A 23,919-nucleotide genomic window follows, 5' to 3' on the forward strand; every position below is an offset into this window, starting at 1 on the left:
TGTGGTAGCTTGGACTTACGCATATATATTCCATGCTTCACATTACTTTGGACAAACTGGTGTATGCAGATATGCCTGTTAATTTAGTGTCAACATGATTCATACTCTCAAATTAACAAAATGTTTACTGCACCCAAGACTGTGACATATTTCCATCGCTTTTTAGATTAGTTTATCTTATGATGTTACAGCACGTTGCTTAATGTTTCATTTTGTAATTGTATAAATCAAATGGGGATAAAGAAGCTTGGGGCGATGACACTTTTTTACCTAAGGAATGCGTCCACAAGTTGACGAATTTTCAGATATATATTGTTTTCCCAATTCTTATTACCACATATAATTTTTAGATTTAATTAATTCTACGTATGTGTACAGTTCATTTGGAGATAACTCGTGTTTCTTGGTAATAAACATCCAGTACTATCTCATATACTCAACACTGCTTCCGAGAGTAGTAAATTCTATGGCAGAATACTTCATTTTACTTCACAATAAAAAATACTTATGAAGTATCTTCAAAATAACAAAACGTTCGAATTTTAGATATTTTTATAGGTTTATTTAGTTCCTACCTACTTCATGATGTTAACTTTAAAGGACTTTCTACGCCACGTATTTCACCCCGTTTGCCAGCATATGAACGTCTGTTTACTTATAAGTTAGATTTGTCACTTGAAAATGAGTAATTTGACTTCTAAAAAAGACGATCAGTACAAAAAGTTGGAACTGATAGTGTTTCAGAAATTCAGAAAGCTATATAGGTGGTCTTAATGTGCTGTTTTGTCGGAATCAATAACTTGATTGAATTACTTTCAAATGTTATCCTTTTTTAGTCACTTATATGTACGGGTTTCTTGAATCCATTCCCAATTATCGACCTCATTTAACCATCTTATAAGGTGAAAATTTGTCAGTGTTGGTTTTAAACGATCATGAGTACTTAGATATATATCTCCAAAAACTTTAAATACACTAGTATAATGACAAACGTTTATAGGTTTTATTTGTCACCTGTTCCAATACACTAGGAAGGGTTATAAAACAAAAGTATGTCAAAATAAATGAAAAAGATGACAAAAAGACTAAGGGAAATGAAATCATGAATATTTGAAAAGGATAAACGCACATATATCACTCTAATCAATATTATCCATAAATTACTCAACACGTTTAATCTCAGTTGTAATGGTGTTATGCCAAGCTTTATCCGCCCGCAGATGTTTCAAGCTGACTATGTTTCATTTGGTGTCATATATTGAGTAAAGTTAATTGTAATTCGTAATGCATAACACAAAACAAGCCATCCTAGGTTGTCAGGATTCTTATTTTCACTTATTGACCCAAATCCCTCTACTATGAACTTTCAGGACGATCCCCAGTCGTCCTGAATGGAAAATTGATGTAAGTCCTCCAACTCTCCACGAGGTTGAAAAAGCTATAGGAAATCTAAAGCGAGGGAGAGCCGCAGGCCCTGACAGGTTTACCCCTGAGATTTTTAAGGATGGTGGTCCAGTACTAGCAACTAGATTGACTGAGGTCTTAGGTAGTATCTGGGAACTGAACGTAATTCCATCTGACTGGTCCCAATCACTGATTGTGCCAGTCTATAAGAAAGGACAAAAGTTCTCCTGTGACAATCATAGAGGGATCAGTTTGACTAATATAGTGTCTAAAATATTAGCTTCAATAATACTTGGACGCCTAACCAAAGCTCGCGAAGAGCAGACTAGAGAAAACCAGGCTGGTTTCCGACCTGGACGTGGTTGCATAGACCAGATATTCACTCTACGTCAGGTCCTAGAACATAGACATACATCCAGACGTCCCACAATGGTAGTATTTCTTGACCTTAAGGCGGCATTTGACTCCGTTGATCGTGAGGTTCTATGGCAGTGTTTGTCACTGAAAGGAGTACCAAAGAAGTACATTAACCTCATAAAGGCTCTCTACTCGAACACAACGCCCTGGTTCGGCCGAGAGTGAGGGCCCCCAAATGCCCTGGTACGGCCGAGAGTGGGGAGAGTCTGCTCTCCCTCTCGAAATGCTCTCATATGGCCAAGCGAATATATAGCCTCTGCCAGGGAAGTCCTACTCACTGCCTTCTCGTGGCGGGGATGTTGTTCACAAAAGTGAGAGGACAAAAAGCGAATGTCCGGCGCTTTAACCGGGTTGGTGGATGTGAGGGATCCACCTAGGGGAGTTGGAAAACCCTGATTCCAAACCAATGGTGCACATGGGCTCCAGTATCCTGAAGGAACGAATGGCGTATGAACCGACTGTTGGTCACCGGCTACCATGGGACTGCATCTCCTTACGATGCTCCACTGCTTTGTGGACTAGACCTTTAGGTCAAAGGCTCGGGGTGTGGTCCCCTAAGAAAACCACCTGCTTCAGTCTGGGCACCTGGGAAGTATCACAGCCCTCACACAAATCGAATGAGATTTGTGAGGCGCATATTTATCTGGTGCTTCCTTGTACCAATATTTATGTGTTTAAATAAAATAAAATAACTCGAACACAACTGGTCGAGTTAGAGCCTATGGCGAACTGTCATCAGAATTGGTTACCTCAAGTGGTGTTCGTCAGGGCTGTCCACTCTCCCCATTCTTGTTTAACTTTGTCGTTGACACGCTTTTAGAGATATCACTTTCATCATCTCAATCTCCTGGAGTTGAACTTTTACCGGGAGGCTCACTTGTTGACTTAGAATACACCGACGACATAGTTTTACTCAGTGAAGACTCTGACAAAATGCAGAGTGTTCTGACCACTATAAGCAACTATGCAGGCATGTTCGGGATGCGATTCTCTCCCTCGAAGTGCAAAGTGTTACTTCAGGATTGGGTTGCATCGACACCTGAACTAATGATAGGGAGTGAAGTAGTTGAGCGTGTTGACAGCTTCACTTATCTTGGGAGTCTCATCAGCCCTTGTGGTCTGGTGTGTGACGAAATCTCAGCACGGATACATAAGGCTCGTCTAGCTTTCGCCAACTTGCGCCATTTATGGCGTAGGCGAGATATCCGTCTAGCAACAAAAGAACGGGTTTACTGTGGAGCAGTCCGTTCCGTCCTACTTTATGGCAGTGAAACATGGCCGATAATAGTAGAGGATATTCGTAGGCTACTAGTATTCGATCATAGGTGTCTTCGAAGCATTGCTCGTATATCCTGGGACCACCGGGTAAGTAATGCAGATGTTAGGAAACGGGTACTAGGTAAGGATGGCAAATCGATTGATGAAGTAGTGAAACTTCATCAGTTGAGATGGATGGGACACATGTTACGTATGCCCAACCACCGACTGCCCCAACGTGCAATGCTTTATGGTGTAGGAGCAGGTTGGAAGAAAGCTTGGGGCGGCCAGACCAAAACATGGCAAAAATCCATGAAGTCACTGACAAGTGGACTGGGCCGTGTTGGTAGGTGTAGACTACCTGGTTGGGATTCACGAGATGATAGCAACCGATGGTTAGAGACCTTGAATGACATGGCTCAAAATCGTTTGCAATGGCGAAGGTGCATTCACTCTTTGTGTTCTACCAAATTCTAATCTTCTGAATTCTTCATGTCTCTATCATTTTCCTCTTTCCAATTTTATTACACTGGATTATACTCCTCCAATAACATCTTCAAACCCTTATCTTTCACATAATACTTATACTCTTACTACTTCTACCACTATGGGATTTGAATCGACAACTTCATCTCTGTGCTAATGTGGTATGGCAGCTCGAACTGATGTACGTACGTACGAAGTTCTACGTTGTAACTGACTGACTGACTGACTATGAACTTTCTGTATAAATCCAATCTTGCTCCTTTTATATTTCAACCTTAAGGGGATAATGGTGTGTGAAAAACTGATTAATTAGTATTCAATGTGCATTAATGTAGAAATAATCTCCCGTGAGCTATCTTTGCGCTTGGTCGCTTGTTGTGATAGCCGACGAAATAGCAGCTACTATGTTTTAAAACCAACTAGTTGAGTCTTTGTCATAATGTAGTGACATCGACGCACCATATTTTTCTGTTATTTCTTGTGGTTAATCCAAGTTGATGGTTTAAGTTAGAATACTTTACGGTGGATCAGTTTTATATCTTGCTGAAGTTATGATTTATCTATAGGCTCTTTAAAAGGGAAGTATTGGGTATATCGTCAGAAACCAGTAGATGAAGATCTCTATTTGGTACACCAAATAGATGACATAATTCTTACATATGAAGACTATTCAACTCACAGGATAGGATTTAATTGTTTTTTTCTGATTGGAGATTTTTGTCGTGGTTCTTTTTTACGACGTTGGGTTGGTAACTCTACTCCTAAACCTTTTCTTTTGTCTGTGCTTGCGAATACAAGAGGGATTTAGTTACCATAGTGCAGGCAGTGTATGAAGCTTTTTTCAAATAATATAATTTTTCATTAACCGGTGTTTGTTAATTGGTGACATATACTAACCTGACCATTTATTAGTCATTATTTTCATCTTGATTTATTCAGAAACCCAGATGAATTGTGTGGAAACGTGTCATGTAAACTTGAAAACGTTCGTAACTCATACTCTCAACAAAATTCCTTGCCGATTCTACTTCATGAATCACAAAATAATTTTGAAACACGATCACACGATAATATGGAGTCTAAATTACAAAATATGGATAGAACTACAGAAAGTAGTGTTGCTAGGTTGGCTTATCTTCAAGAAAAACTCAAAACATTCTTACCTAGTATCCCGATTGACGGAAATAATCCAAAAAGTGGTGGTGTGTTTATACTAACTCGGTCAAACTCATTTCGTACTGAACAGGTAGATTCGCTAGATGTTTTTGGATTTCGGTCAATATGTTGTACGATTTCGCAACAAATATATGTAGGAATAAAATATTAAGTCAACCAGGTTTTTCATATTCTAGCTACTATCATGCATATTATGTTAGTCTCAAAATCGAAAGAGCTCACTAGAACACCACAGAAAAATTTAGCCGTTGAATATACAGTCTTTATTTATTGTTTTAGATCACTAACTACTGACCACTAGTTTATTAAAAACTAATAAACAGTTTGAAATAGTTTCAGTTATGAAATGAAGTGAACTTGGGAACTAAAGCACACTGAAAAGTTGTTTTGCCCTAGTCAGTCACCTATTATCAGTGTGCACCCTTAACTTCGCTAAGAATAGAACTCGTCCTCAAATCAAAATAATCTCTACAATTCACCAGATTAATTAGCAATTGTATTTACTGGTAACTTGTTACAAAAGAAATGGTTGGTGGGACTCATCTAGGTCTGAAGTGAGGCGGTTGTTTACCGATAGTATCAAATGACTGTTATGTTAAATCATAAATTAATCGAAGTTCAAAAGGTGGATCACTGGCTTGAATGTTACGTGCTATCCCTGGTGAGGTTATGGGTACGGCTAAAAAGGTCCAAACAGAGCATGAGAACTTATTTGGTCCTCTCTAGTTTTCAGCTGCTGTTTGGTATACGTCAGTTTGTGGCTGAAGACACCTTTAAATTAGACTAGTTTCCACAAGTCATTCAAAAAAATTCGGAATAATTTTTGCGGTGTTAGGTTTTTATCGATCTAAAGATGATTATTTAGAGATTAATTTCTTCATATAATCATGGTTAATACTTTCGGTCCATTTATATACTATTTAAAATAATTTCAACCGTATAACCACTATGTGGAATGTGAGTGTTGTAATCTGAGAAAATATACATTTCAATGATGATCAATTGGTGTCACTTTCAGTTTATAATTTCATGAATCGATGCTGTATCACTTAACCTGAAACCTATTAAGATTTATCAACTTTTTGTAAGGCAAGTGACATAAGTGGTTTTCAATACATATAACTGATACTAAATTTCCGCTTTATCTTCGACACATATAATGCGCTCTGGCAACTATATACACTCCACAACCTGCCACTGAGTGTAAGTAGAAATCGATTTTTAAAATATAACCAGTCTTTAACAATCTGGACTATTAAATTTTTAATAAGCTTTCTGTTATGATATGGATAAGCAGAGACTTCTGATGACTTTGAGACTTAAAAATTGATTACAAACATGACAATAAAATAAACAAGCTTTCTCTTACATATACAACTGACTCAAGATCGGAACACTCATTCGTCAATCTAATCGACACTGTAGTTTAGACACTGAAGCCTTCAGTCAAACTAAATAGAAAAAGTAAAAATGCACCAGCTTAGTTGTCCATCACTTTTTATGCTTACATTTAAATAAAAGCAATATATGGTAATAAGTTCTAAGTTCCGAGAAAGTTGTATTCAAGAGATCCAAATTAATACCTGCTCACATTTAATCTCGTAGTTGAAAGTCAAAAGGTTCATACTAATTGTTTTAAAACTTGGGGGACAAAGATAAGTATATCATTCTAGCTGATAATATGAGATAATCTGTGCAACATTAATATTTGTTTAAAGCTTTATTCACCATAAATTTATTTAAATCCATTACCGGAGTTTATTTTATTCCTTCCTAAAATGTGATCTCAGTTAAAGCGTCCCTCTAACAATTGTCACTGCGATTGCAAAAGTGTAGTTAAATTACATGCCAAACCTTTAGTGGATCCATTGCATATTTATTCCAATAAGCATTCAACTATACCCTGCCCTATCAGTTCTACTGAAGAAAATGAAGTTCTGTCCAATCAATCGTTTTATAAATTATTAAATGGATTCCCTAAATTGGATTTAGATGAACACGAAGAGCGGGTTTTGCGCAAAAAGGCATGTAAGTTGCATTTTTTGAAGATAGGTTTTCATTGCTGAAATTCCCATGTATTGATTACAGTAAATTCTCACTTAGTCGTGATAAAACAGCGTCTTGTTAACTGTTCATTCAATAGTTTTTGTAGTAAGTATCAGGATTCCATCAGTCAGCTACAACGTAGGACCAGGCACATATATGCATCGGTCCAAGTTGCCATACCTCGTTAGCACAACAAGATGAACACCGGATTCATAGAAATAGTTAATTTAGTGGTGGCAATATATAAAAGATAGGTTGTATATAAGGATATAGTATAGGAAGGAAGAAAGTTATGAAGCAATTTTAATCTCAAGGTTTGAGGGAAGATAAGTAGTGTATACACCTGCACCATTGTGATCGATTCTGAGCCATATCACCTAGAGTCTCCAACCATTGGTTACGATAGTGACGCGGACCCCAACCAAGTAGTCTGCATCTGCCAATATGGCTCAGACTAGAAGTTAGTGACTTCATGCTCTGATGCCACGTTTTGGTTTGGCCACCCCTAACTCTCTTCCAACCATCCCCAATACTAGTCAGCATAGCGCGTCGTGGTAATCGGTGTTCAGGCTTACGTAACACGTGGCCCAACCATCTCAGTCGATGAAGATTCATGACCTCATCAACTGATTTACCATCATTTCCTAATACCCTTTGTCTAACCTCACTATTACTTATCCGGTGATCCCAGCAGATGCGAGCAATATTTCTAAGGCATCTGTGGTCAGATACTAGTAACTTACGAGTATCTTCTACTCTTAATGGCCTTGCCTCGCAGCCGTAAAGTAGAACAGAGCGAACTGCTGCACAGTATACTCGTCCCTCAATTGATAGACGGATATCTCGTCTTCGTCATAGGTGACGGAAGTTGGCAAAAGCCAAACGAGCCTTTTGAATCCGTGCTGAGATTTCGTCAGACACCAACCCATTAGGGCTGATCAGACTTCCAAGATAAGTGAAGTTGTCGATGCGTTCGACTACTTCACTCTCTACCCTTAGTTCAGGTGTTGGCGCAGCCCAGTCCTGGAGCAACAACTTGCATTTACAGGAGGAGAAACGCATTCTAAACATCCTGGTATTGTTGCTTAGTTTTACCAAAAGACTGCATTTTATCAGTGTCTTCACCAAACAGGACTATGTCATTTGCGTATTCTAAGTCGATAGGTGGACCTCTTGGTTGGAGATCAATTCCTGAAAATTCAGTCGACGAGAGTGTTATTTCTAGCAATAGGTCTATAATGAAGTTAAACAAAAATGGGGATAGTGGACAGCCTTGTCGGACACCACTTGAGGTTGTAAAATATGACAGTTCGCCATAAGCTCTCACTCGACTAGTAGTGTTCGAGTAAAGAGCCTTCACAAGGTTTATGTACTTCTGATATACGCCTTCCAATGACAAACACTGTCACAGAACCTCTCAATCTACAGAGCCAAATACTGCTTTTAAGTCAAGAAAGACCACGATTTTCGGAAGCCGATAAGTATACCTGTGTCCTAAGACCTGACGAATAGAAAATATGTGATCGGTGCATCCACGACCAGGTGTGAAACCAGCCTGATTTTCTGGTGTTCGCAGTTCACGAGTCTTTGTTAGGCATCCGATAATTATTAAGGCTAGTATTTTAGACGCTATATTAGTTAAACTAATCCCTTTATGGTTATCACAGGATGTTTTGACCCCTTCTTATGTATCGAGACAACCAGTGATTACGACCAATCAGATGGGATTAAATTTAGTTAGCAGATTTTAATTAAAATATTAGTCAACCTATTCGCTAAAACTAGACCACAATCCTAAAGATCTCTGGAGCCAATCCATATAGACCAGCTGATCTTCCTCATTTCAGATTAGCTACAGCTTTATGACCTTCAGTCAGAGTCGAGGGACCTTCTTTAATGTTCCACTCACGATGTTTGGATATGGTGGGTAGTTGTGGAGTAGCAGAAGGCCATTTGAACTGCTCCTATAAGTGATTCGCCCATCGTTCTAAACGTCTGTGCTGAGAGCAGATAAGGGTTCCGTCTTTTTCCGATATTGTCTCACTTACACTTGACTTATTAATTCCTGTTTCTTTTATTAGTCTGAAGAGTTGCCTGGTGTTGCTTACAGCCGCTGCCTCTTCCATCTCTTTTGCTTTCGTTGCCCACCACTGCTGACGATCGTCCCTTAGGCTTTTGGTTAACCTGGATCTGATTTGTTTACGCTCTTCGTCGTATTCAGAGCCTGATGGGATGAATTTACGCGAATCCATCAGTGAAATATACTTAGAAGAAATCCATTGGTCTTTTGGAACCCTATGGTTTAAATGACTAATAGATGTTACTGCTGTTTCCACAGCTGTTCGTATATCTTTCCAAGCAGCATCTGGGTCAGTCTCGTTTACAGAATTGCCTAGATGTGAACTCAGTTGTTCCTGGAATTTACATTTGGCTTTCTCGTCCTATGCCTACACCTGCAAGTCCACGAGAACTAGCCATAGAGTCGCCAGATACACGGAGGGTGTATTTCGTTGGCTGTCCATTTTGGCGAGGTGAGGTCAAGTGAATGACCACACTAGGATTCTGTATGCGTGTTTCGGAGATACAGCATATATCAATGGTACGAGATTCTAGGGTCTTAGCCAAGAAGCCTGTTGACCGATTTGACTTAGGGTACGTACGTTGAAGGCTCCAATGTGTAGTTTGGAGCGAGGTTTTAGTAGACCTGGGACAGTGTTTCGCGCACTAGAATCGTTGGCCATGGTGACACTTGAGGAGGAAACCGAAAGAGGAAGTTTAGTGTTGGAAGTCGACGTAGAAGGAATAGTAGGAATTGAAGAAGGAGATTGATAATGAATACAGTGGTCTTGAGTGTTGTTAGAGGTATGAGGGCAGTTGTCACTTCCCGGTCGCCCACACCGTAGAAGGGTTCCTCTAGAGGTACCTGAAAAGGAAATAGGGTTAGAAGTGGTCTTAATGACCTGAGAACGTGACCGCAGTGCTCAAGGTACAGCTGCTGGAGGTCGGTCACACACGACCTTTTTGTGTTAGCTCCTTACTTGTTGGGACCTTACCACCGGAGACGGATACCCGTGGGATAAGGCAAGGTGTGCATTTTTAGGGTCGACTTTTCTAACCCCACCCCTCCTTGTGGGAAGGCAGCATCGCTGTTATGCTGGTTGTCTGAAGGAAACACCTTACTGCTGTCACACCTCTGTACAGTCAGCAGTATGACTTCGCCTTCGAACCTTTGGATTGCTGCTTTTGGTCTTACCGCTCTTCAACCGACCTGTCTGGCATGGTAGGACCTTGAGGAACGATTGTTCCAGCCAGTATAGCTCGATTGGTTCATCACGATAGGCAAGCCCGGCAACTACGTCAAGGTATCAGCAACGATCGGGTCGGGATTTCATACGAATTTTTAATGGATAACTATTCGAACGAAACTTACTAATCACTGTCATAGGGAGAGGTAAGTTGAACGTACGACACTAAGCATTTCTTTGTACCAATGAGTCCAGATAACTGGTATTACTTCACTAGTTGGCCTTAGTATCGCAACTTTATTTTTTGTATTATTGAGCCACAATTTATTTTAAGGTGTTGTATGTTTGATGCATTCACATTTACTGAGGACTGATATAAGATAATATGCATAAGGATTCGTCATCTTATTCATTGTGTATAGCTTATTGATTATAATCAGGGGGTTTATATGCTCCAAACAGGCTAATACTTAGTCGATGACTATTATTAGAGTTTTCTCACTATCTATCTGATATATTTATCAATCTCATACTAATATAATCCCTAAAATATTAGCTTTCATAGTCATTAAAGGAGCAAGTAGAGCTCGGAAAAAAGCGAAAATAAAAATGTCAAGCAGTTTTCAGGTGGAATTCTCATTTGTCTCAGGTCTCGAAGCTTAATCATACTTGACGACACACAATGGTAGTCATTTTTCGTCATCTGACCTTACTGATTTACAGGTTTTTGATAGTTTATTTTTGTAAGGGATACTGAAGAATTAAATAAACTTACAAGAGAGTCTGATAAGTCCTGTTAATTGAACGCTATACTCGGATCCTAAGCTAGTCTCGTAACCCCAAGCTACAACTGCACAGCGACTTGAACACGACAGAAAACACGCAAAATATACGAGAAGCACTTTACTCCAAAGGCTCATTTATGTACAGAAAATATAGGGTTTTTATAGTATTCTAGAAGTTCTTGGGTTTTCCTGAAAATTCTAGAATACTACTAAACATAGCAGCAGTGTAGTGATCAGCCAATCAGAACCTCTACAGGTGACTTCTCATTTTCGCGATGCTCCTAGCAAAACTCCTAATCAAACGCTGATTGGATAAAATGCTTCTTAATGTTTCCTGAGCTTGTCATGTCTATTGCGAGGAATTTTCAGGATCAACCCAACAGAGTCATTGTTTGATCACTGTTGATTCAATGACAACTTACAGCAGTGTCATTGTAATCGTTCACGCCAAGTGGCATTCACCAAGACTGCACATTCTTCCCATTTTAGTTTAATTTCGTCATGGATGCGCTCCTAATGATGACCACTTCAGCTCTTACCTAGGACTACTCTCACGGAGATAGAGTACGCAAATAAAATATACCTATGAATCCTGGATTCTTCAAGTTGGGAATTTCCAGTAACTGCTTGTGTTTGGTCATCGTAGTCTTCCAGAGACGTCTCACATTCGAGGTATGGTACAGTAATGGCAGTCCAGTTGATGTTACTATCTTGAAACATTTGCTTCTACTGTTTAGACATCCTGTACGTCATTATAGTGGGTTTTAAACTGCTCATTATTTGCTGATTATATAACTAGGCACGGAATTCATAGGATAAATTTGTTGACAATATAACACAGTGGAATTGAACGTATATAGCATTGGTGTTTTTTTCCCATCACGAATTTCTGGCTGGAGTCGTGCGTGCCATGGAACTTGGTGGCTTAATAATTTACTTAGATTCTTTGTGAAGGTAGAATGAATCGTATACCTGGACGAAATTAACTTTGGTTATTTTCTTTTAATAAATAATGTTCTTATTAGTTAGTTGATTGTGTAATCTTTCTGTCCCTTCGCAACATCATCAATTCACTTCCCGTGCTCTTATTTTTGGCTTTTTATTTATGTGATATAAGTAAGTAAATAAATAATCTGTCAGATTAGTGCTTTTACCACAAATTTAATAATCTTTAGGTAATTAGATTTGGTCTCCTGAAAGATTCTCCCAAGGTATAAAGGTCATCGGTTCTATTTAATTCAAAAGAATATAATTCCTATTTTGTTTATGAGGTTCCGATGAATCTGACTGGAATTATTTTAATCGAGTTGAACTGTAGTTCGAACCTCTTCAACACTAAGGAAAATCAACAGCTGAGTGAAATATCTCATTTGTCCTTAATTCAATAGATAAATACCTTAGGATGCTGATTTCACAGATGGAATTTGCATGTCCGTAGTTAAATAGGCCTTATAATTCTCCGAAGATTTCCATATGCTCAGTCAGGAATTACCAAACTTATTGATTTCAGTATAGTTTTTCGTGAAATACAAATATGTATATATAATACTGGTTATCAAAATCTTTAGACTTTGACAGAGATTAGAAATGACCTGTTTGACTTAAGGGAGAATGATAGATTTCCGATTGACATTATAGCAACTATCCTACAATCAACTTTGATTATGGTTAATTTTAGTTAAGCCCTTTTTATTAACTTACTTAACAGACAACATTATTCGAACAGTAGCCCCCAAATGCCGTGGTACAGCCGAGAGTGGGGAGAGTCCGCTCTCCCTCTCGAAATGCTCTCACATAGCCACGCGTATATAGTCTCTGCCAGGGAAATCCTACTCACTGCCTTCTCGTGGCGGGGGTGTTTACGAAATTGAGAGGGCGAAAAGCGGATGTCCAGCTCTTTAACGGGGTTGGTGGGCACGGAGAGTCCACCTAGGGGAGTTGGAAAACCCTGATTCCAAACCAATGGTTCACATGGGCTCCAGTATCCTGAGGGGACAAATGGTGTATGGAATTTTAGTTGGTCACCGGCTACCATGGGACTGCATCTCCTTACGATGCTCCACTGTCTCGTGGGTTAGACCTTCGGGTCAAAGGCTACGGGTGTGGCCCCCCCCTCAAGAAAACCACCTACTTCAGTTTGGGCACCTAGGTAGTACCACAGCCCTCACACAAATCGAATGAGATTTGTGAGGCGCACATATATCTGGTGCCCCTTGTACCAATATTTATGTTATTAAAGATTCCCATTGTGAATAAAATAAATAAAATTCGAACAGTAACAATTCGTATATTTCTTTGTATTGCTATCATTACTACTATATCTATATAAACATGTAAGCTTGATCACATGACAGACTCTAGCTAAAATGTTGATCGCCGAAGAATCCACATCATATTAAAATACAATTATATGAACGAAGAATATTCTTTTCAGAGTTGAAATCATGAGTCAATTGAAGCTAGACCACCAAGGGAAACCTGGAAGCACTGGACGGCCGTTTCGTCCTATTATGGGACTTCTCAGCAGTGTGCATCCACGATCCCGCACTCGCGAGATCCGAACCCAGGACCTACCGGTCTCGAGCCAGAGCCCTTAACCGATAGACCACTGAGCCGGCATCCAAAGGTGTTAATGTCTATCTTCAACCGATCCGTGAATTATGAGCGACCATTCACCAATTGTCTTCAGTGAGTTGTTATCTCACAACAGAAATGGTTGAACTCCACTGGTCACTGCTTCCCACTAGAACTCCAGGACATGTATCTTGAAGTCAGTCACTAGTGGGCATATGATTATAATCAGAAGGGGATTTGTGGAGATTTCAGTATTTTTCAAAGTTGAAATCAATTTTCTATCGGTTAAGGGCTCTGGCTCGAGACCGGTAGATCCTGGGTTCGAATCTTGCGAGTGCGGGATCGTGGATGCGCACTGCTGAGGAGTCCCATAATAGGACGAAACGGCCGTACAGTGCTTCCAGGTTTCCCTTGGTGGTCTAGCTTCAATTGACTCATGATTTCAACTTTGAAAAATACTGAAATCTCCACAAGTCCCCTTCTGATAATATTCTTTTCAATAATTTCTCATCAGGTCCTACAATTATAAATTAATAATCCATATAAAATTGGCCAAGTTTAAGGCAGGGTACATCATTTAAGAAACTGTTACATGTGAATCAAGGAGTGTTTGTGATATAAAATAAAATCGAATTGTTAATGTTGGGATGATTAATATGTAGTGTTAACTTGAGTCAGTTTATAAGTGAAATAAAATCGTAAGATAAATGATCGGAATATATATAGTTGACATGGTGGTGAGATAGAACAATGGGATTACAAATCAGAAATTACGTAATATGTAGAATAGTATGAAATAGGTCAGATATAGTAAATAGGGTGGATGCTGAATAAATTTCTCTAAAAGGTTAGCAAGTGTAATAATAATAATAATCATGACTGGTAAGATGTGTAGATAAAATAAGTTTAAGATATAAAAGTGAACAATAATCAAATTAATGTCACCATATTAAAAAAATTGATTATTAACGAGTTAGTTGGCCAGAGTAAAATGAGCGGCTGGACATATTTCTTTTGGATGCAAAGCTCTGGCTTTTTGATCCGGATAGCAATTGCCTCGGCCGTCTGCAGTATTCTCAGTCTGACGGAATTAGGTAGATTGCTGTTAACACGATATATCATTGTGAAAGATTGCTCCATGTTGGCTCTATGTCCCGTCTGAACTAAATGGGCTAAAATGGAGCTGTTAACCGTTTTGACTACACCTTTGCTTAACCACACTGGGAGGTGCTCACGAGCCCGAGTATACAAATCCCTAGAACATCTTCCTATATAACATGGGTCCTTACGTCGTAGTGTTATAACCAATTTGACGTTCCCCATTTGTAATATCTCATATCTCATGCTTCGATTAATATATGTATTTGTGGATATACACGGACATATAATTTGAGACATTCCATCATGTGAATTTGACTTGCATAAAAAATATGACACATATTCCTTTTGCTTTTCATATTAGAATACACAGATAGATATACCTTGATATGTGTAATTAGCACATGTGATTAACCTAGGCTTGAGTTAACTGCAAGACAATCAAGTGGAAAATATGCATCTGCCTCATACCCGTTAGGATTATCTTGTTTTCGATTTGAATTTTCTGCCTGTGCAAACTTCATATCTGGGTAAACTGGTTTTCTGATTACTTCGGTAAAACTTGCTATTCCCTCTGATTCATCATACCACTGACTAGAGATTCTACTCAACATACATTGGTTGTGAGAGTATCCAACATCTGATACAATAACATCAGAAATATGACTGGAATTCGACTCATTTGGAACATATTTGTCACACTCATTAGGAATATCACTAGAGATAAATCCATTGTGAGGACAAATCACATTTGATATGATATCAGAATTTGAGTTTTCGGAAATGTTTCTCTCAAATTTACTAAGAATTTCATTAGAGAATAATGGATCATTAGAAAAATCAGCATCTACCGAAAGTGAATCCGGTGTTTGATCATGATTTGACTCATTCAACATATTATTCTCAGAGTTGTAAGAAATGTCATCAGAAATATGTGAATCATTATGGTAAACCACATCTGGTACAACAACACGAGAAATCTGGCAAGCAGTTAGTTGGTTAAAAACATTTGTCTCACAATGATTCTGGGTTTCATTTGACTATGGACCGCTATGTGACACTATACGGCTTCTCGAAGTCTTAGATAAAGATAATTTATCATTAAAAACATCCAACTTAGTAGGATCACGATCACAAATTTTAGCATTAGTTTCAGCGAAATGAACCATGCTACTAGAAACGGACTGAATATGTCCAGTTTTACCACATTTAAAGCATTTAGAATTAGGAAATACACATGAATTACATGGGTGAAACCTGCCACAGAACAAGCATTTACCAAACTTGTGCTCATCTTCGTGAACTGTTTCACATTTTAATGAATTGTTATCTGAATAACTTTGATTACATATTGGACTGCAGTGACGTAGTAAAGTAGTGGAATTCTTGATGTCCTGGCGAGTGGTTTCATTTAATTTTTCTCCTTTACCGCATTCGAAATTTGTATACTTTACATGGTCCATTTGTAGTTGCTTGAGAGTTGCATAAGGGAGTGAAATCGGTTTTCTGGAAATGCCAGTCTTTATTAAGCTATATGCTTCTTTTCCGATGAATGTAGGGAAATGGGCCACAATATTAAAATCCTCAACATCTTCCTTGGTCGTAGCCCAGATTTCGAACCTCTCCATGTAATCCTCAAAAACAATAAAATCTAAATGTGTATCCAACCGTCCCATCACAGGCTCCATCGCGACGCCAATGTGATAATTAGAAGTATTTGAATTATAGTACAAACTAGGAATCCCAGGAATAACGCAGTTTAACCAAGAAGTACTAGATGAGCACGAACGAACGTATTGTATTTGGAATTCAAAATCAAGCAGTCATCAGGTACATAGGAATCGTTAGTTCATACAAATGTGACTGATTAACGAAGCAAAGCCATTACAATCTAAATGCAGATATTCAAAAGAATAGTTAGTGATACATTAGTTCTTACCAAAATTTTATATTTCAAGTGTATTAATGTTATTCTAAGAATTGTAATTACTACTTAGTTTATTACGTTCCCTAACTATTCGAAATCGTGCTTTAAAAATACCAACCTCGCTCATTTTCAACTTTCTTTCGTAAATTGGTCACTGAAATTCTTTTAATGTCTGTGATAAATTGTTTTATAATTTGCAAGTTATGGTTATTTAGATAATAATTTTCCACTCGTGTTTATCAGGCAATTACGTCACTTCTAGATAGTACAAGCTTCCCTTAACATATTCGCTTGGTTTGTATTTGTTTCAGTATTGCTATTTGATTTCTATAATGTTAAGTTTTAAGTGCAGCAAAAATCTATGTTTTTCTACTACTACTACTATTACTACTACCACTAGAGTATTTTGGTGATTTTGAACTTACAATTGTTTAAATTATTTCCTTTTCAAACACAAAGTAAGCCTAATGAGACAGCTTTCAAGCAATCCCTCTTCTGGTCTATCTCCCACACATGTTCCTGAATCTCATTCACAATGTATTGAGGAAAGACAGAGACGTCGCCTTGCACAGTTAGTTCATTATGACCCGTCAATTTGAAACCTCAGAACACAAAGAGCTAATGAAACCGTGGAGAAGCGTATTCGAGGAGAAGCGAGAGAGAAAAAATTCCAGTTAATTAGAGCTCGGAAATATTTCGACGAATTTGTCCGTGAATTTCGTCTGAAAAAAATTGCCAAGGTTAATACTGATGAAAAGGTAGGTATGGAAGTCAATAAAACGTAGTATTCCTACAGTTTAGTCTCATACACTATCTTAGTAATAATTCCAAGTCAACTAAAATTTATTTAAAATCATTCTGCAAGTTCTGAGATTTATCAGATGAGTAGATTCATTTGCATTTGTCAAGTTAAATCTTACAGAGAGGTGTTATCGTCGTTTTCTCACTTATCTATCTCTGTGTCAGTCAAATATGTATATTGAAGCAATATTAAAAACCGATTGACTAAGACTGTGTACAATAAATATGACTAATAGTGGGTGAGTGGTGGGAGAAAAGGAGAATGACAGTAACGGCTCCAAATATTTAAAATTATCACAGAAGTTGGTTTTAGAAAAACGATTTGCAAAACTGGTATTGAGAATAGTGAAGGATTAACGTAAAATCAACGTGAGCAAATATAAACATGAATAGAACACTATGAAGTATTTCGTTGATATTCATCCACCTTCCGTTTATAAATTAACACTTCAACGCACCAAATGTACGGTCCTAACGAACTGTACCGGATAATCTTGAAGAATAATAGATGCTTTTTTGACGTTCGGTATGCGAAATCTGATAGTGATACATGGTGTGCTACGCACTAACCTCCCAACTGACTACTCGAGCGAGAATACAAGTGCGAGCGGGAAAGTGTATTGGACTACCGAATAGAATGCACAAATACTTATATATATATATATATATATCACTCTAATCCTTAGGAAATCGATCCATTTCTTAGCCAATGAAATGCACATGTCCTCTAGGTCACTGCTGATTACTCTAGGTCACTGCTGATTACTATCGATCGACCTACTTATTAGGCTACTTCTAATTGGCTTTCCATATTAAATCTCTACATTTCTTCCGCCCAACTCATTTAGTTAGTCATATGTTCCTTAAACCCTTGGCGCATATATGCATTTGTTTGAGTTACTATACCATGTTAACACAGAGATATGAAATTATCAAGTCAAATCCCAGAGTAGTTGAAGCTATAGTAGTGTTAGTAGCACTAAAAAAATCTTTAGTATTGAAAGAAAATATATAAAATTTTGGGATTCAGGAACTAAGTAGTCTATAAATACTAAATAATAGTAGTAACTTGACACATTTCAATAGTTGATATAAGTTTCAAATTAAGTTTATACAGTTTCGGTTACTCTGAACCAGTAATAAATTCATGTTATAATACATTTATCGAGTACAAGTTCATGTACCCGTCATTGAGGGACAGTTTAATTCTGTTAGATGTAGTGATACTGTAGTAAATGAAAACATAGGTGAGGACAACCAATTATGTATTTAACACAAATTACAAAGTTGCTTGATAAAATACAAAAACGATACTCTGATACTCTATTTGCAAAATGTTCATTAATTGTCTCAGGCTTCATTGTTCCTGGATTTCCACACCAATCGCTCTCTATTTCTATTCTTCTCTTCTCGATCTTCCCAATGTTCTGCTATATATTCTATTCCTCACTCGCGATATATACTACTTATATCGATATAAGTAGCCCACACCACAATACTACCAAATTAAATTAATGGGAATGTGATTTGAGTCTTCACCTATTTAGTTGACTATCAAGTACTTTAAATAGTCAACCAACCCTCTTTCAATAACTAACTTAATCGCTACATCAGTAGTTTTATTACCAGTAAAATAAACTTATGCTGCACAGTTATTTTGTAATACAAGTAAATAACATCGGGTATTTCTGTTAAATCAGCCTGCCATACACGTATTTGGCTTTTTCCACGAATCAACGTCTTGCAAATTATAAAGTCCACTCACACTGAAAAACTTATAAAATATGCTATATTTTTTATTGTCTAGCAATAGAATCAATATTTTATATTCTACTGTAGTGAGCAAGAACACAGGCGGGGACAAACAGTCCCATCCAAATACGAAATTACAGAATTTCTTGATAATATGTGCGAACCATACATTGAATACCTCATTTGTAAATTTCCATCATTTGTCCTTCACATTCTGTATGATTTTTTCAGTTCGCAATTCCTTTCTATTTTCTTCAACTTGATATTCTTGGCCTTCTGCTGCCAGGTTTTCCATTTCCAATTGCTGTTACATACTACTTATGGATGTTGACTTAAGTAGCATACACCACTCTACTTCTTTTCATGTTAATTTATATTGATTTTCAATTTTTATTTCAGATATTTCGTCAGTTTTTTCAGCAACTAATTCAAAAACAAAAAGAATATTTTCTGGAAGTGAAAAAACTAGAACGTGAAGAAAATCTCCAGAAGGAAGAACAAAAAAAGAAAATTATGGAATCATTAGAACACGAGTACTAGCATATTTTCATTTCCAACTCCGTTTAAAGTTTATGATATTAGTTGTTAGTCATATTTCAAGGTTGATTGCTAAGATATTTATGCTCATTAATTGTAAAATATGAGACATCTTCATTTATTTCGAAGCTCAAGCTGATCAAAGAAATATTTCTTTCCAATTAGTTCCTCATCCTAGCTGTACACTAATATGTAGATTTCGGAGTGGCTGGGCGGTCTAAGGCGCCAGACTCAAGAGTGTTCTTCTGGGTGTTCTGTTCCACGACATGGGCGTGGGTTCGAATCCAACCTCCAATACATACATACTTATTTTAAAAGTTTATCTCAATATTTTCTTTAAAGGTAAAAAATAGCTTGGTGCTCAACAAACATAAACTTAATGACAAAATGAACTCGCATTATTTGTTGAGTATTTATGTGATTTTTTTAAAATATTAATTTCACATCCATTGAATACGTGACTGTGACTACTATCCTTAGAGGAAATATTGTGATATATATTTCAGAATTGATATACCACCATTTATTAGGCATATATTTTATACTTAATTAATAAACGTGCATATCTGTTGATATGACGGGGCGGTTTGCATTATTTCCCTCTCTCACACGTTTATTACGATCATACGTTAATAAGACTAATCACGTTATACCAGAACCAGGATTCGCAACCCAAAATAGAGAACGAGATTAACACTAGAGAATACTTTATTCAGTACAATCACAAGCAGTCACACACAGTGAGTCCAGAGTGAAAATCAATGATAAGAAGGAAAATCGCATATTTAATAGTCAATGAGATGTGGACGTTTGTGCACGCTCAACGACCAATTATACTTTACTTTCACTACCACACACCACCAGTGTAGAGCTGATGTCAAAGTACTAATTTAAAAGAAATGTTACTGTTATATCCAAACGAAGAATAAGTGAATGGCCACTGCTAGGATCTGTTTATGGACTGTTATGATATAGGTATTCCTATTGTATATCTATAAATTAACAATATTATTCGTATGTTCATATTCCTTTTATTATAAACTTTCATTTAACCTATTGACTACTATTATACGGTTTACTATTCTTATGTTAATCCCAAATTTATTAGTTACAGTCTCTCACAACCACAGCCACCTTTCGCCTGATCTTGTATGATTGTTAGTTTCTATTTTATGTTATGATGAGGACTGATTTTCTCGTATGAAAACTGAGTGTCTGAAATACATGATTCATATCTCGGAGGCTGATATTGATGTTCTGGACTGAACTATCTGAGTTAGGCGATAAGCTAATACTCTAGGCTGCTCGTACTGGTTTGTGCGTCATGGGTTTGGCACAGTGCCAAAGTAACATAAGTCGGTGTTCCGTTGGGGATCATATCATATGATAATTAACAGGGCGAAGTCATAACAGTTACTTCACACAACTTCTATTTTGAATGCATTCATAGGAATATTTAGTAAACTAGAGATATTTTTTCAATGCATTGAACATAAATAGCTAAAGTATCAAATGTTTATGAAGAATTAACATGTACGATGGATGGTAGTCACTGTCTCTTTTCTGCACTGTAGAACAAGAGGATATGTTGCTTTGATGGTAATGATTATGTTAGACTCTGATAATAAAACAAATTTCATAGGTGATATCAGAAAATGATCTTAATTAGATAACCATTGAAAACCAAGAAACACTGGATAAAGTTTTCATCCTATTATGAGGCTGATTGGCAATGCATATCCACGACCCGGCCACCAAGGATCTAACTCAGATCTTTCTATGAGCATCTAACTTTTAAACCACTAGGTTGGCTATTTTATGGAGATTTGTTTTCATGGGTATAATTGAGGATTTATTTATTTGCTTTAAAAGTTTCTATCACTTTTGATCATGGACTTGATTATTCTGATTTAACGTTTTCTTTTGACAATTTTATGTCTGTCTGAAAACCATAGACATCGTATTCGCTTAGAGTTAATGAATGAAAAGATAAATAAAGAAAGAGAAGAACAATCGATTCGTGTGCGTGAAGAACAAAAAGTACGTCCGAATTCAAATATATTCTTAGTCCATCATGTAATTTAACATGTATGATATAACCAACTATAAGAGGTATAATGCTTTTATAAAAAATCCATATCCTCATACTATTTCTTACTTTATAAGCTTTCTGTATTGTTTCTAAACATTTCGACCGAAACTTAATTTTTAAAAGAATATAATATTATGCTTATTTTCATAAGCTATAGTGAGACAATGTTCATTGTGTTCCATGTTCCGATTGTTTTGTTTTAATTAATCGTAGATCCGGTTTACAATCAATATTCTTATGATTGAAAAATTCGTTATTACTGCATTGATGACAAGTTGGCTTCATTTTTCTGTATATTAGGTGATGAAACACTTTCATTTGTATGAGATGATTTTAGTTTATTGAGCTTTAATTAAAAAAAGTATTTCAGTCGCTTAAGCCATTATAGGTATCAATGCCAAGGTTGAATATAATGGTTCCTAATAAATTGAGCATTGGGTAGAGAATTAATAATAAATATTATTTTTGTTATATCCCGATGAATAGAAATATTATATTTCTGACGTTTCATGACTTAATGTAAACCACTCCTTATAAGTAAATAAATAACCGAATTGAATTGACAGTACAACAGTCAAAAGTCTTCATGGTTAAACTATCAAGCCTACAGAATGCAAAATCTTTCACACTACTGTCGTTCTATTCAGTTTCTTGTAATTAACAATGAGAAACTGATTATAATCGATCGTTATTTACAAACCAATTCGACATTTTCGATAGTAGTAACTCGAAGAATTCTGTTATATTTCGATGATGGTAGTTTATTTTATAACAAACTCTTAAAGAATACTTTCATTTATTTACTGATTTTCTAGGTTCTCAGAGAAAATAAACGAAAATTACGTCATCAACTGGAGATGAATCTACGCGAAATGCAAGAAGCATTTCTAAACAATGGAGACAGTGCTCATTTTAGGGAACAAGATGCTAAAATGTTATTAGCATCAAATAACAATTTTTTATGTGACATTAAATGAACTATGTAAATAGTAAAGACATGTTTTTCTGTTAAAATAATTATTGGAATGATGTAATTTATATCATACTTTGTCATTGTTAACTTTTTATTAACAGCTACAATTAAATTTGACCCAGCGCATGACGTCTATTATCGCTTCTTATTTTAATAGGCAGTTGAGACATTAAAAAACGTAGGAAAACTAAACGCATCACTTCGTTTATCGTAATTTTGTATTCTTAAAAAATAATTATATCCGTAGAACAGTAGCTTAGTGGTTAAAACACTTGACTTCTACCTAGTGGATCACAAGTTTACTATCACTTCGGTTTTGGACAAATGGATAGTGTTATAACTAAACGAATATTATAGTGGTTGGGACTGGCTTGCCGAATTATTAATGATAATTTTGTGTACTTACCGAGCAACTAGATTGCTATGTATATGTATTTCTTTTATTATAAGCTTCCATTTAGTCCGTAAACTACTAACATACGACTTACTATTCTTAATTTATTGCTTTTTTATTATCAAGTCTCCCCTATCCAGCCAATTTTGACCTGTTTATATATAATTGTTATTTTGTGATGTAATGCGGTCTAAGATTTCTGTATATAAACCACTTAGGTTTGAAATATAAATACAGTAGAAACTGGTTGCTACTTCTGAACTTAAGGCTGGGCATAGAGAGGGGCTAACAAATAATGGATCTGTAGGAACGTAGCTGCCGAATCAAGGTTCATAGTACTGGGTGGGTGGGTAATTGGTCAAGTCAGAGACATTATGCTATGGAGGAAATAAAGGATCAAAATTAGGCTCCTGATTAATGACTAGGTACATGTTATTGATTAGCGAGTCTTTAATAGATAGATGTGTTGGGGATGTCAAATCCCCAGAACTTACTCAACAACCTATATATAAAACAGTTGATTACTAGTTGTAGCAACATAATTATTTTATTTTTTTATAATGTGAAAATATGTTATCATGTGAGATTATTAATCTAATAACTAACCAGGGCATATTTTCATACCTTGTTGATACATTAAGCAAGTTATGATTGAAGTGTAATCATGGTGAACAGTATACCGTTACTTCAATGAAAGTTGACTTTGCTTTTACCAAGAGGGCAATCGGTGTTTCGAAAGCAGATAATTCATAGAAATTAGCTCCACCAAGATCTTACTTTAATCTATTCTAAAACATTTCAAAAGCATATGTTTATATCTCCTTCGGCTATCAGGTAAAGGGTAATTAATTTACTCCAAATATACATTGGCATTTCTACCAATAAGTAGTATTTAACTTTGTAATATATCAACTTTAAATTGAATAGTGGAATAAAATTCCGTTTCAGTACTTAC

General features: G+C 36.6%; 2 protein-coding genes and 1 non-coding gene across 3 annotated transcripts; all 3 read left to right on the plus strand.

Moving 5' to 3' along the window:
- Positions 1-4,636: 4,636 nt before the first annotated feature.
- Positions 4,637-17,200, plus strand: Smp_142760 (hypothetical protein; the record flags this gene model as incomplete). Its single annotated transcript, XM_018789794.1, has 3 exons — positions 4,637-4,810; positions 6,531-6,768; positions 17,034-17,200. 3 exons carry the CDS (start codon positions 4,637-4,639, stop codon positions 17,198-17,200), a joined length of 579 nt encoding a protein of 192 aa, XP_018655201.1.
- A 2,503-nt stretch (positions 17,201-19,703) lies between these two features.
- Positions 19,704-19,801, plus strand: Smp_tRNA_02147_Pseudo_CAA.1.1. The gene has a single exon. It is a non-coding gene (tRNA).
- Positions 19,802-21,482: 1,681 nt separating this feature from the next.
- On the plus strand, positions 21,483-22,574 carry Smp_142750 (hypothetical protein; the record flags this gene model as incomplete). The annotated part of the gene is made up of 2 exons (XM_018789795.1): positions 21,483-21,581; positions 22,413-22,574. The coding sequence occupies 2 exons, from the start codon at positions 21,483-21,485 to the stop codon at positions 22,572-22,574; spliced, it is 261 nt and encodes an 86-aa protein (XP_018655202.1).
- Between the last annotated feature and the right edge of the window lie 1,345 nt (positions 22,575-23,919).

The sequence above is a fragment of the Schistosoma mansoni genome, chromosome W, assembly GCF_000237925.1.
Source record: "Schistosoma mansoni strain Puerto Rico chromosome W, complete genome".
In the NCBI taxonomy this organism is placed as follows: Eukaryota; Metazoa; Platyhelminthes; class Trematoda; order Strigeidida; family Schistosomatidae; genus Schistosoma; species Schistosoma mansoni.